Here is a 14,936-nt window from a genome sequence, read left to right on the forward strand (position 1 = left end):
CTCTCAGCCTTGTCTCCACATCTCTGTTCCTCTGTTCTGTTGCTCATGACCATGTCTGGAGGGAGTTGGTCCAAACAGCTTCATTGTGGGCACCTATCCTACCATCCCAGTGGAGGTAGTGGTGGCGGAGGGGGGGTCCAGACGGCTGTGGCTCTTGGTCATGTGCTGTGTGTGTGAGATTGTGGCCTCCTGTAGGGTCATTCACCCCCCATTAGGCCAGTGGACCTCCAGAAGGTCCATGTTTTTGCTGCAGGAGCTGGGAGGAGCAATGTGGACTCTCTGGCAGGGAGCTCGGAGGGAGCAAAAACATGGACCAACGGTGGGACTGTGGACATGGACTGTGGACCGACTGTGGGACTGACTGTGGGTCTGACTTTGGGTCCCCAAGGACCGGACTGGGAAACACTGCATTAGGCAACATAGACTGTAGTTGCGCACTGCCTGAGACTAAATGAAATTGGGCGGTGAAGCTTCCCTGGGGGCGGGGGGGGGGGGGGGGGGCACTGGCACGGAAGCTTGCCTGGGGCGTCACATGGGCTGTGACTCGTACTGGCCTTCTGGAACCTTAAAAGAGAGCATGAGGCCATAAGCAGCAGGATAGTTGAGGGGGTTCACAGCTATATTTACAGTGTCAGCATACAGCCATCTTCCTGCCAGAGGGGCGCAGTGAGCCACAGCTGGGTGGTGACCCATCTTTGTGGGGCTCTTCACGACACAGAATCCCTGCGAGGACCTGAAGACTCCTGTATGCAGAGACACTGCTTTTTGATGGCAGTGTCTGATGCAGACCCCCTGAACCAGTCCTCACACACTGCATTCCCACTGCCCCCATATACACTGAAGTGTTTCTGGTAATGAACAGACCCATACTAGTGATTTAATTTTCCGATGTGCCTCTGAGCGAAACTTGATTCTAGCTCTGTAACACAATCAAGCGTTTCTCAGATGGCTTTTTCCAAGGCCAACCCCAGCCAACTGGAGACTGGAGGATTGTGATTAAGTTTGAATTATTATTGTATTGACAGCTGAAGATACTTACTGTGAATGGACAAAGAGCTGAGTGTGAAAGCCAGCTCACCTGTGGGATCCCCTCCCTGAGAGAATGTCACTTTAGCTGCTTGTGTAGGTCGACACTCAATGTGCCTGTTTATATGAACTGAAACATTTTAGGTCATGTTGGTATTGTTAGTGCTATATGCGCTCTCCTGTCCCTGAGTACATTGTGTGTCACACTGTGCAGTCCATGTGAAATCTTAACTCTGTGTATGCGCACTCCTCCCCCTGTGTATGCGCAGTCCTCACCCTGTGTATGCGCAGTTCTCCCCCTGTGTATGCGCAGTCCTCCCCCTGTGTATGCGCAGTCCTCCCCCTGTGTATGCGCAGTCCTCCCCCTGTGTATGCGCAGTCCTCCCCCTGAGTATGCGCAGTTCTCCCCCTGTGTATGCTTAGTCCTCCCCCTGTGTATGCGCAGTCCTCCCCCTGTGTATGCGCAGTCCTCCCCCTGTGTATGCGCAGTCCTCCCCCTGAGTATGTGCAGTTCTCCCCCTGTGTATGCTTAGTCCTCCCCCTTAGTATGCGCAGTTCTCCCCCCGTGTATGCGCAGTCCTCCCCCCGTGTATGCGCAGTCCTCCCCCTGTGTATGCGCAGTCCTCCCCCGTGTATGCGCAGTCCTCCCCCCATGTATGCGCAGTCCTCCCCCCGTGTATGCGCAGTCCTCCCCCTGTGTATGCGCAGTCCTCCCCCCGTGTATGCGCAGTCCTCACCCGGTGTGTGTCACTCTCAGCAGGGCCAGCGTCACAGGCATCATGAGCAACATCTACGAGTCGGCAGCCAGCACTCTGGGCCTTTTCAGCAGCCCGTGCCTGACCAAGGTGGAGCTGCGTGTGGCCTGCAAGGGCATCTCAGACCGGGACGCGCTGTCCAAACCGGACCCCTGTGTGGTACTTAAGATGCAGTCGCACGGCCAATGGCTGGAGGTAGGTGGCTCACTCTGATGGTCCTCTGTCGTTTTCTCTCTTTTGTGACATAAATGCCTCTGTGACATCATTCCCATTGTGTCATCGTTCTCACAGCTCCATCACATGACAGCTTTCTGACAGCCAAATGACATCCCCACAAAGGTTTCATTATAGAAAATCCCATTTTAAACCTAAAGGTCAGTTTAGAGCTGAGAAGACTAGAGGCTTTGTGGTGGACAATCTTCAGGATGGGGAAGGGGGCACAGAGCCATCTGTGTCCTGTAGGGGCTGAGGACAGGGGGCTGGGGAGGGGGTCTAATGGAAGCAGGAGACTGTTACCATAGCGACATTCTGCCTGCTTACTGGCTGGCGGAGAGTGGGCTGTGTGCACCTGTCCTGGCCGGTTTCTACACATGAGCAGGCTGGTGTTGCGTGATACTGTGTAACTGGGACAGTTGAGGCTGAGCACCACGAGCAAGCCAGTAAAGGAACCAGAATTCCTTGCTTCCTCCCAAGGCAGCAACAGGCTGGCTGCCACCACAAACTCTCAGTTCTAATGAACTGCCTTTTTGCCTAATGACAAACTGAAAAAATTCACCTTCTTCATGAAGCTCAGGCTCCTGGTATGAAGCAGTGAAGGACATCAATGAGTCTCTGAGTTCCATTTGTGTAGCTTCCCTGACACCCATATCCCTGACATGTCCCTCCTCCTCCTCACCTGCAACTGCAATGAAGGGAAGCTGGTTTGGTGTTAAGGGACCTGCTGCACATATGACTGTAACCAAACAGAGTCCAGCGGGAATGAATGTCAGGCCTTTCACTTCAAAATAACATGACAGTGTCTGTCAAAACAGAGCCGTAGAACATCACTGGACCAGCTCACACTTCACTGGAGCAAGAACACAAATAACAGCTGGAGACAGTGGTGTGTCAAAGCAGAGATGTACAGTAGAGTATCTTTAGAGGAGCATATCTGAGGTTCAGAAAAGAAACTCAAAGCAGTATTGAAAAGCAGTGTGAGGACCTGTCCTGTAGTGTCTCCTTAAAAGGCAGAGTGAGGACCTGTCCTGTAGTGTCTCCTTAAAAGGCAGAGTGAGGACCTGTCCTGTAGTGTCTCCTTAAAAGGCAGTGTGAGGACCTGTCCTGTAGTGTCTCCTTAAAAGGCAGTGTGAGGACCTGTCCTGTAGTGTCTCCTTAAAAGGCAGTGTGAGGACCTGTCCTGTAGTGTCTCCTTAAAAGGCAGTGTGAGGACCTGTCCTGTAGTGTCTCCTTAAAAGGCAGTGTGAGGACCTGTCCTGTAGTGTCTCCTTAAAAGGCAGTGTGAGGACCTGTCCTGTAGTGTCTCCTTAAAAGGCAGAGTGAGGACCTGTCCTGTAGTGTCTCCTTAAAAGGCAGTGTGAGGACCTGTCCTGTAGTGTCTCCTTAAAAGGCAGTGTGAGGACCTGTCCTGTAGTGTCTCCTTAAAAGGCAGTGTGAGGACCTGTCCTGTAGTGTCTCCTTAAAAGGCAGAGTGAGGACCTGTCCTGTAGTGTCTCCTTAAAAGGCAGAGTGAGGACCTGTCCTGTAGTGTCTCCTTAAAAGGCAGAGTGAGGACCTGTCCTGTAGTGTCTCCTTAAAAGGGCGATGGTGGTGCAGGAGGTAGTGCTACCGTTCAGCAACCGGAGAGTTGCAGGTTCGAGCCCTGGGTCCTCCTGTCCCCATCAAAGTGTCCTTGAGCCAGACACTGAACCCCAAATTGCTCCCAGTGAGCTGGTTGGCACCTTGCATGGCAGCCTCCGAAACCAGTGTGTGAATGTGTGGCATACATTGTAAAGCACTTTGGTAAAAAGCACTATATAAATGCAGTCCATTTACCATTTTAAAAGGAAGTTCTACAAAGAGAATTTCACTGTGAGACACGGGCGTCTTGCTCCACCATCTGCACCTGTTCACTTTTAATTTTAAGCTTCATTTCTATAGAACATAATTAAGTAAATGTCTATATGTATAACATTCTGCTTCATGAATGAGGCTTTTGGTGAGAGGAATAACAGAAAAGGAGAGCAGTTTTACTGAATTACGCCTCATTACTCATTGCTCAACAGGAGGGCCTTTTGCTCAGTGATAAATTCATACTTCTTAGCTCATTCAGTTTGTAGTCATGTCTATGGTCAAACACACGACCATGACCTTTGGGGTCAGCACCCCATTTTCAGACTGACATTCACTAGTGGTTTTCTCAGGTCCCCCAGAATGAAAAACGAGTGTCAGGATGGGGTCAGGCTGGGGTCAGGATGGGGTCAGGCCAGAGTCACATCATGATAATGTCATTACAAATGGCCCAGCTGCTTCTGATGTTACAGGCCAAACTGGAGTGTATTAAGGATTTACACATTTTTTCTTTGAGTTCAAGATTAAACTTTCGGAGGTAAAAGAGCACTGACGTTGTCACAGTGGTGATGTCTGCATCCATGTCCACACTGCTGCTAACATAAACATCACGCCTTGAGATTGGTGCACTAATTTAGGGGGGAATCTCTCCATGATCACAGGATTGCAGGTTGACGGTTAGGGATTCCCTAAATTACTGTAAACACTGAAAGAATTGCAACAAGAATCTTTATAGTTTATTAATCTTATTTCATCTGAGGCTTGAAATATAATGTGTGGGTTGAGTGTCCAGTACATTTATCCCTTTCCATGTCCCCATGGTTTTTAACTCCTGCCACCACTATTTCTGTTCTGCAAAACAGGCGGGACAACAAGAATCACAGCACATGCCAGATCAACATGGTCTGTTGCACAATGCTGCTAACCCTAATCTGTCTTTATTTCTGCTGTCAGTGGTGGGTAATGAGTTTTTGGGGAAAGGCACATGGGCTCCCAAAGGCGGCCGAATCCTTTGTTTGAAGAGACACGTCCCACACACTGTCCCTGAGCTGCAGTGAAGGCGATGGTCTACAGTTAATCTTCTATCTGAAGGACTGGGTGAAGCTTGCTTTCTCTAGCTGCTGAAAGATCTTCCTGGCATCCCGTTACCTAGGTCTATGTGGCCTCATGCTCTCTGATGGTAGCCCATAGCCTTTTATTCGTTCAGTCATGCTTCCTCTCCATTTTCCATCAGTCCTTAAACTGTTATCCACTCACGCTGGACGTGAGGTTTGAGCCGCTACCGTCAGACGTGTGAGGGTGTGATGGATGCAGATTCCTTTGAGGGTGTGTGTACCTGCTGGTCGGATGGTGACCTAGGCCATGTTGATGAGCCAGGCTGTTTCCTAACATCAAAGGTAATTGTTTGACATGTACGTGGAGGTGTCCTCTGTCTTCTGAGAAATACCACTTACTAGCATTACCATGTGATTTTTTTTCTAATTTATATGGAGACCCTGAACAGACCCTTTTTGCTTCACAAACTGTCAGTATTATCCATGATCAGACCGTCCAAACCCTCCCTGCACCATTCTCTTGCTCTTCTCAATACACACATTTGTCCTACAGTATATTTTGATATTTGCATTAAAATATCACAATATTGAAGTCTCTGCTTTGCTATTTATGGTCTCTCTGATTTTGGGTTTAATTTTCTTTTTATATCTTATGATTAAAATGCACAGTATAGTTTCCAGAGCTGCAAACACTGCTGTCGTCAAGGATGATTCATTTACTTACACAACTTAGTTACTTAACCACAACCCAGCCCAAACCTTACCATAAGTAACCAAACCAAATACAAGACTTTTACAAATACAAGAAGATGCTTACTTTTTTGATTGCACACACATTCCTTACACTTACTGAGACGCTTTCCCACCATGATTCCCTACCCACTGAGACTCTTTCCCACCATGATTCCCTACCCACTGAGACTCTTTCCCACCATGATTCCCTACCCACTGAGACACTTTCCCACCATGATTCCCTACCCACTGAGACTCTTTCCCATCATGATTCCCTACCCACTGAGACTCTTTCCCACCATGATTCCCTACCCACTGAGACTCTTTCCCTCACTGATTCCACCCCACTGAGATGCTTTTCGACAGTGATATCATCCCACTAAGAAACACCTCCAAACCATTTAATTTCTTACTGTTGATATGCCATCCATGCTGTTTCACCATAAGAAGCCAGTTGTCCTGGAAATGTCTCTACAAAAAGCATTCAGTGCATTAAGTAAAATAATAAACAAATAATACGGCAAGAAGAAACTTTTTGCAATCACATAGGCATTTGGCAGGCTGAAGTAGTGGACAGTGCACTGGGGAGGAAGGGCATTACTGGTGAAGGCCAACAGATCGAAGTAGAGTACAGTGCACTGGGGAGGAAGGGCATTACTGGTGAAGGCCAACAGATCAAAGTAGAGTACAGTGCACTGGGGAGGAAGGGCATTACTAGTGAAGGCCAACAGATCGAAGTAGAATACAGTGCACTGGGGAGGAAGGGCATTACTGGTGAAGGCCAACAGATCGAAGTAGAGTACAGTGCACTGGGAATAAGAAATGTTGTGGATTGCACTTAACAGATATTTTAGATCGGTTTCTAGTTCTTGCAAAAAAATCACATCACTATATTTGAAACAATATTTTAAACTTTTGTAGTACTTTTGCAGTATTATTTGTAAAACAGTCAACATTTACCAAACCATAGCCAAATAGAAATTGTTATTATCTACCAATACAGTCTGTCAAATAGGCTACTCGTGTTGCCATGATTTGTACTAACAGACACAAAGCAGTGCAATAATAAAAACAATGAAAACTTTCCGGTTGAAAATATTTTTTCTACACCTAATGGAATTAAATTCTTGCCACTTTGCTTTTCCTTCTTCCAGGTCTTTATGTGGGCATTTTCTGAGGATGTAGGTTTTTGTCTAAAAAGAACCTTGAGAAAACCTTTAAAACGTACATATCAATATTCAGTTTTTTTTTCTCCCTGTGGAACATGTGAAAAATGTACATTTAACTTCCACGCATTTGAAAAACTCTTTAAGTCAGTGAAGGAGGTTACCTGAAAGTAACGGTGCATTTATATGCACATCTAGGCCAGATTGTCAGACCACCCGGTCAGACCATTTTTTTAAAATGCTGTTTTGAAATTGCACGTTTCAGACACGATGGAGCATGGCACACCGAGCACGCAGGCTGGTTATTCCATTATTTTAAAACTAATCATTAATCTTGTTTTCTTCAGTTGACATCTCACCGAACGTGGTAGGCTACGTGGAGTGCTCTGGAATAAAATAAAATAGAAAAAAGTCATATTCTCCATTGTTTTGCTGCAGGTGATTAAATGTAGCAGCTGCAACAGGGAATGTCCCCATATGTAACACTTAACACAGATGCCTCTTCTCAGCAAAGCCATTTCCATACGTTTGACAACCTCCTTTGAAATTTGGTTTATTCCCCAGGGTGCAATTATAGTGAAACAAATGCCTTAGACTGTCGGTTTTCCTTTTCATGTAATCAGATTAGAATTATGCTTGTTTTCATAAGAAAAAAAAGCATAACAAGGACGTTTTCTGTTATGAACTGATGATAGAGCGACTAGTGGTGTCAGGTGTTCTTCAGGTTGTGCTGCAATCCTTGGGTCTTGCAGCACGTCTGACCCACGTTGGCAGATGACCGGTAGAGGGGTGTCAGACTGGATCTGATGGTGAGGCCTGTCCTCTGGTCATGTAGAGCAGCCAAGATCTCAGGCGGGTGCTTCCTGAGGGCTCAGGTTTATGGAAGGTGTGACAGCAGATTCTTTGGAGCACAGGAGGCTGTGAAGCGATTATCCAGCTGGACTTCTACCCTGCCCCAGGGAAATTTCCCCAAATGGAAATTAACACTCCAGCTGCAAAACTGCGAAGCCGTGTTGGTTGTGTAACTGGTGGCAAGTGGTCCGTTGCAGCATTGTGGCTACATCAGAGGAGGGATCAGCAGTGCTTTGGCTTGAGTGTGGAGACCTCATGGGATCCACAGGAAATCACATTAGTCATGGATTGAGGAGTAGAACACTTTCAGAAACACGAGGCCAGGTCTGAGACTCAGTGCCCTTGATGATGCAGGTGTCCCAGGTCGGAGACTCAGTGCCCTTGATGATGCAGGTGTCTCAGATCGGAGGGTCAGTGCCCTTGATGATGCAGGTGTCTCAGATCAGAGGGTCAGTGCCCTTGATGATGCAGGTGTCTCAGATCGGAGGGTCAGTGCCCTTGATGATGCAGGTGTCCCAGGTCGGAGACTCAGTGCCCTTGATGATGCAGGTGTGCCAGGTCAGAGGGTCAGTACCCTTATGATGCAGGTGTCTCAGATCGGAGGGTCAGTGCCTTTGATGATGCAGGTGTCCCAGGTCGGAGGTTCAGTGCCCTTGATGATGCAGGTGTCCCAGGTCAGAGACTCAGTGCCCTTGATGATGCAGGTGTCCCAGGTCAGAGGGTCAGTACCCTTATGATGCAGGTGTCTCAGATCGGAGGGTCAGTGCCTTTGATGATGCAGGTGTCCCAGGTCGGAGGGTCAGCGCCCTTGATGATGCAGGTGTCCCAGATTAGAGGCTCAGTGCCCTTGATGATGCAGGTGTCCCAGATCGGAGGGTCAGTGCCCTTGATGATGCAGGTGTCCCAGATCGAAGGGTCAGTGCCCTTAATGATGCAGGTGTCCCAGGTCGGAGGTTCAGTGCCCTTGATGATGCAGGTGTCCCAGATTGGAGGCTCAGTGCCCTTGATGATGCAGGTGTCCCAGATCGGAGGGTCAGTGCCCTTGATGATGCAGGTGTCCCAGATTGGAGGCTCAGTGCCCTTGATGATGCAGGTGTCCCAGATCGGAGGGTCAGTGCCCTTGATGATGCAGGTGTCCCAGATCGGAGGGTCAGTGCCCTTGATGATGCAGGTGTCCCAGATCGGAGGGTCAGTGCCCTTAATGATGCAGGTGTCCCAGGTCGGAGGTTCAGTGCCCTTGATGATGCAGGTGTCCCAGGTCGGAGGTTCAGTGCCCTTGATGATGCAAGTGTTCCATGTCCTGGGCTCCAGGTTTGGCCTCCTCACTAGAAGCTTCTACTATAAAATACTGAGCTGCATAAATGTATAAAGAACTAAATTTTAAACCAAGAAATTATAGCAATCTCAGTGTCAGCAGTAATCAGATACAACAGAAGTTGTGTCGTGTTTATGACAGTTTTTAAAATAACAGGCACTGGGGATTCCTTTGGGAATTCCGACTGTTTAAGTCAGATACTTCTTGGCAGTTTCTCTCTTTTCTTCACGCTCAATAAAGGGTTTATTCATCTGCTTGTTGTTGCTGGACCCCCACCAACAGATGGCTGTCTCTTTGATACGCATAATACCTGATTACAGTCTTCCCCTGTACGGTTCTGTGATTATACATCTCTCTGAAGATTCTCCATCCATTAAAGGCTCCCGAAGCCAGAACATCACAAGCTAACTGTGGTATGGGTAGTTGTAGAACATCAAGACCATCACCAGGGTCATCAACAGTCACTGGGCTGCCTTTGTGTGACGGACAATGTATGACATGCGATGAGCCTCCCTCAGGGAAATGCCCATGAGATGAGGGCTTTCTGCTTGCTGGCTTGTCGCCAAAGTGCCTCCTACTACCCAATGGGTATATAGTGTCTCCCTCAGTGAAACGCCCATGAGATGAGGGCTTTCTGCTTGCTGGCTTGTCGCCAAAGTGCCTCCTACTACCCAATGGGTATATAGTGTCTCCAGATGACTACTGCAGAACTTTTACCATGGAGGTACAGAGGAGGAACACAGTTTTGTGTGTGTGTGTGTGTGTGTATATTCTAATATCCATGTATTTTTGAGTTTAGTGTTTTCGGTTAGGGGTTATTAATTACCCCACGAGGATAAATGGTTGGAAGATGGATAGCTTATTCATTTCAGTAAAATCAGAGCAAAGGGAAAGTCTCCATAAAGTCAAGAATATAAAGGTATGTGTCTGCGTATGTCTGCATGGCCAAACATCGAACCTGTCTGCCTGTGTACGTCTGCACAGCCAAACACTGAACCTGTCTGCCTACGTACATCTGCACAGCCAAACACTGAACCTGTCTGCTTGCGTACATCTGCACGGCCAAACACTGAACCTGTCTGCTTGCGTACATCTGCACGGCCAAACACTGAACCTGTCTGCCTACGTACATCTGCACAGCCAAACACTGAACCTGTCTGCTTGCGTACATCTGCACGGCCAAACACTGAACCTGTCTGCTTGCGTACATCTACACGGCCAAACACTGAATCTGTCTGTTTGCGCGCGTGTGTGGGATGCAGAACCCTCCCAGGTCCTGGTCCTCCTGTGTATCAGAGTTTTACAATTTAGTGATCAGTGGTCATTGTTGACACACCACAGCACACAGTGCACAACAGCGAAATGCGTCCTCTTCATTTAACCCATATGTGACAATGTGACATAGCAGGGGGCAGCTAATTCAGCGCCCGGGGAGCAGTGCTTGGGGGTGGTACCTTGCTCAGGGTACCTCAGCGGTACCTTGCTGGTCGAGAATTCACAGGCTGAGGGTTACATGTTGATAAATATTTTCACAAACCTTGTGTTTCTTCCTCTCCCCTCCTTGCTTTCTTAGTACACCCTGAATCATGGGTCTGTGCCAAGCTTTGCAGCATGTACATGTCATGGGCAGGGAGGGAAAGCCAAGGATGTGGACCTCTGATATATTTCCGGTCTCCTTAGACAACAGGGGGCCTTTGCTCAGCGCAGCATGGACCATCGACAGAGGAAAGACAGCGGGTGTGGAGAATCCTGCCCTTATGTCTGTTTGAAAGACAGCCTGGGAATTTTGCTCGCAGAATCGTGCTGAAAGCTCACGGCTGAGGGAATGAGCCTTTTTCACCTCAATTTAATTACGCGCCCAAGGAAAAGGCCTGTATTTTTAGAAAGCTGTTTTTAATTGACATCTAAAAAGGGGGAAAGTCGCTAAAGCTGCAGACAGGATGTAACACTGTCATGGATGAAAAGAGCAGGAACGCTGCGTTTTTGGCCTCTGGAGATCACCACTTTAGGCTTTGTGAGATCAAAGAAAGCTGTGTGAGACTCGGCATATGCAGAATCTTAGATTGAAATGTGACCTGATTACTACATCACTGTATTATGATGTCATCCATTCACACCACATATGGCTGCTAATTTTAAAAAATTAGATGTTTAAATACCAAGCACCAGCTAGACTGCAAAACACGACTCCCTCAGAGAAAGTAAGTGCAAAATAAGTTCCTCAGTCATCAGACTACTGTAAATTATGGGACTTGTCTTACGTGTTGTCACTTGAACAACTGTGGACGAGTTCTGGAAAGCCAGTTAACATACATTCCTGTCCTCAAGGTCAGAAGAATTGTTTTGGGTAGACAGACTTAATATATCTTAAAGTTGCATTTGACTGAGGCCAAATTTAAAACTTTACTGTAAATATCTCTATCAGCCTGATAGATGCATGTCACTTGTTTCAGGTGACTGGGTTTCTCTTGGGTCTGCATTAGAGAACTTATATAAGGCTTGGTGACTCCTTTCAGGAAGCTGTTAACTTTCAGGAAAGATTTATCCTTGATGTCCCCAGTGTCTCGGAATTCCACAGTAAGCCAAGCTCTATTCACTGCAGTCCAAAGAGTATCTCCGGTTAAGCATTAGGGGACAGATACGTACATAGATGTAATAGTGAGACAAAGAAACAGAAAGACACATGAAAGGGTCAGAACAAGTAAGGAGCATTTCATGACCCTGCATATCATTTAAGTAGGTTTTACGATTCCACCTTCCTGCACAGGACATTATGTTGATAAATTGTATGCTACTGATTCTCAGGTTAAGTTTATGTCCAAAACGGTATGTGAAGCATAGTGAAGCAATAGTATACCCCCTGGACTGTGGGAAACATTCCATCATACATTCCATGCGTGATCTTTGCTCATGCTGACGGTGTGTGTTCCTACCTCATCATGTTCAGAATTTCATGTCATGAGCTGACATTGAAATCCTGTGCACCTCCAGGTGGACAGAACGGAGGTGATACGAAGCTCCATTCACCCCACCTTCTCTAAGGTGTTCACCGTGGACTTTTACTTTGAAGAGGTGCAGAGACTGCGGTTTGACCTGTATGACATCAGCAGCACCCATAATGGAATCAGAGAGGCCGACTTCCTGGGGGCCATGGAGTGCACCCTGGGCCAGGTGGGTGGGGCCATAAGGTGTTACTGTCTTCCCAGATGGGACAAATAAGCACCTGAGAAGCTAACACTTTGGAATGTTCTAGGAGCAGTTTGGAGGAAAGTGTAAAACACAAAGGCAAACCTCCATTCTTTAGCGCACTTGAATGACAAGAAGGTTCCCAGGCTACCAAAGATAACACTGAGAGAACAGGCCAATTGTCTGTACCTTTCTCTCTTCTGGAAGCTACCAGGCCCCTGCCTGTGTCCAATTTCCAAGTATTGTGCTGTGTCACACTTTCTGCAGGCTGTTGAAAGTGAAATGCAACACTAGTGCAAGAACTTTAGCTGGTCCCAGAGGTGCTTCTGCGGAGCCCTCGATCGTAACGTGCTGCGCGGCAAAAGGCGATTGGACAAACATTTACGCTGGAAGGTCTCCAGCTCCATAAGCATTCGTCTCTCATTCATGGCTCCTCTAGGAGTCACATGTCCTTCATTATGAATGCCGTTGCCTCAAAGCCCGCCGGCGCTTTTTACCAGCGATAAACAGAGGTTCCACGAAGGACTTGTTTGGCCGGGTATCATCGGAGAACAGTTAGGATGAGAAAAGTAGCTGGAATGAGATGGGGGAGATGGGGCATTCTTAATAGCCACAGCTGCTGGTATTGATCAGGATTAGTGGGCTGGATTCCTTTTGAAATGCTTTGTAAGTACAGAAGTCTGCAGAGATCCCACTGTGTCTGCTGAGGCTACAGCTTTGTTCTTCAGCAGCTTGAACAGAACGATACATGGCCGTTTGTTCCGGTTCCAGCACACTGCCCCTTTGCTGTTATTTCCGCGCCCCTTTCACATGTGTTTCCACTCCGTCCTGAATGGCACACGCCTGCTGCACCCCCAACCCCCCCCGTGAAAGCAGGACACCATTCAGAAAGGAGGGACAGACGAGTCTCCTTGATGTGGTTCCCTTATTCTCAGAGTCGATTCACCTGCTGAAACCCCCCTAGCCAGGCTGACTGTCTGCTGCCTGACACCTCTCTCGCTCTCTTATCGCCCCCAAACAGATCGTGTCCCAGAGGAAGCTTTCCAAAAGCCTCCTGAAGCAGGGGAACACAGCAGGGAAGTCCTCCATCACGGTGAGCCTGTTTCACCCAGGTAGTCTTGTTGCCACTGGACGGAGGGGGCGTGTCCCCGGCGCGGAGGCCAGGTTCTGCCTCATGCTCCCCTGTTCCAGTCCATTTCCTAAAGGGCCGGGAGCCCCCTGCACTGCTACCTTTTTACTAATGAGCACCCAGCTAGATCAAGTCAAGTAGAAATGAGAAATACAAAGATTTGCGTGTCTGAATAATACTCAGTGAGGCACATGCTCAGCCGTATTAGCAAAGCCACTCGGATGATGAAAACGCGCAGTAATACTTTCCTCAGGGTTGACACTGTGTTCACACTGATGTTCACCAGCCCGCTGCTTGGTCATCAAAGTGCTGTCACTCGTAGCAGTACAGATGTTTGGGGGGGGGGCACATATACATTTGTACGACAATGTGACGAATGCGAATTCAGCGGGATAAAATAATTACCACTGAACAAGTCACTGGATGTGCATTGTTCGCCCTGAAGTCTTTATGATGCATTTTATCCATTGTTCCTAAACGCATTTTGATTCAAGCCCCCCAAGAAAAAGCTGCTACATAAACACTGGGGCTCAACAGCAGCCACAAAAGCAGCAGACAGACGCCTGTGTCCAAAGCAGCAAGAGTCGGAGGTGGAGAAACGTCAGCAAGCTCTGGTGACTGAAACATCCATGAGAAACAGTGTCTCAGGGATCCCATCCTTAGATACCAGCCGGAGCAGAGCTCTCTGTAATCAGAGCACCAAAGGACATTTGGAAGGAGGGGAGAGGGAGGAGAGGGACAGACTGAATAGAGAAACAAGCATTTAAATGTGGGAGAAACGGCCGAGAGTGACAGAGCAACCAAAACGGCTATTTTTCTCCCTTTTGTGGAGACATTTTATAAATTAAAGTCTACCAGCCCACAGGTTGGTTACAATTTAAGTTGCAGACCATATAATTAATTGTTGATGCAATTACACTTGTCACTTCATTCATTAAGCTTAATTTATAAGGAGCCAGAAGGATCAGCTGCAGCTGAGCACTCCCGTTCCCTGTGGTGAGGGTTTGCTCCGCAGCTCCTGGTCCAGCTGTCAGACACGTCCGCCTTTAAACTCATCCATGTTCACCTTCACATTCTGGGTTTATTCCGAAACACTCTTTGGTACGTTACGTCTCAGATCAGAGAACCTGATGTCACATGATTATTTTTAGCATTTATTTATTGCCCAGGTGCTCTGCTGACAGTTATATGGTTAGACAGTGAGGTTCTGGTTTGCTGTTTATGAGACACACTGTATCGGTCTCATTGTAGAAGCCATTGTGCTTTTATTCCCAGGCACTGTAGCAGTACTGTAACTCACTGCACGTTTATGTAATGTGTGGTCTTGTACTTTAGAGGGCGCTGTACTTTTATCACTGTTCTTGGTGTTCTGGCAGGAGACCAGGTCCTCTGTTTTACCCCTGAAATCCACCACTGCAGGAGAGGGGTTCTCAGACACTGGGAAGTACAATCACAATTCCGCAAGCTCCATTAACTCTTTGTTCGGTGCCCCACAGGTCATTGCCGAAGAGCTGTCAGGAAACGATGACTATGTTGAGCTCTCGTTCAGTGCTAGAAAGTTGGACGACAAGGTAAGATGCCACCTCGCAACCAGTAAGACAGGGAGAAGAAGCCAAAATATATTAGTGTTCCAGGAGCACTCATCTATCTCAGCAGGGCAGATACAGCCTTCAA

At 47.7% G+C, this 14,936-nt stretch overlaps 1 protein-coding gene across 9 annotated transcripts in view; it reads left to right on the plus strand.

Moving 5' to 3' along the window:
• Positions 1-14,936, plus strand: part of LOC111851129 (copine-4) — a 45,475-nt gene that overhangs the window by 7,098 nt on the left and 23,441 nt on the right. For 6 of the 9 annotated variants that reach the window (XM_072716959.1, XM_023825714.2, XM_072716960.1 and 3 more), the window contains exons 2-5: positions 1,787-1,976; positions 11,939-12,118; positions 13,155-13,226; positions 14,759-14,833. In XM_072716959.1, coding sequence (XP_072573060.1) covers positions 1,806-1,976; positions 11,939-12,118; positions 13,155-13,226; positions 14,759-14,833 — 498 coding nt within the window. In that variant the 5' untranslated portion in view covers positions 1,787-1,805. Of the gene's footprint in view, positions 1-1,783; positions 1,977-11,938; positions 12,119-13,154; positions 13,227-14,758; positions 14,834-14,936 lie in introns of all 9 variants that reach the window. The other 3 variants (XM_072716958.1, XM_072716957.1, XM_023825715.2) reach the window with 1 other exon arrangement.

Source organism: Paramormyrops kingsleyae, chromosome 9, assembly GCF_048594095.1.
Source record: "Paramormyrops kingsleyae isolate MSU_618 chromosome 9, PKINGS_0.4, whole genome shotgun sequence".
Classification (NCBI taxonomy): Eukaryota; Metazoa; Chordata; class Actinopteri; order Osteoglossiformes; family Mormyridae; genus Paramormyrops; species Paramormyrops kingsleyae.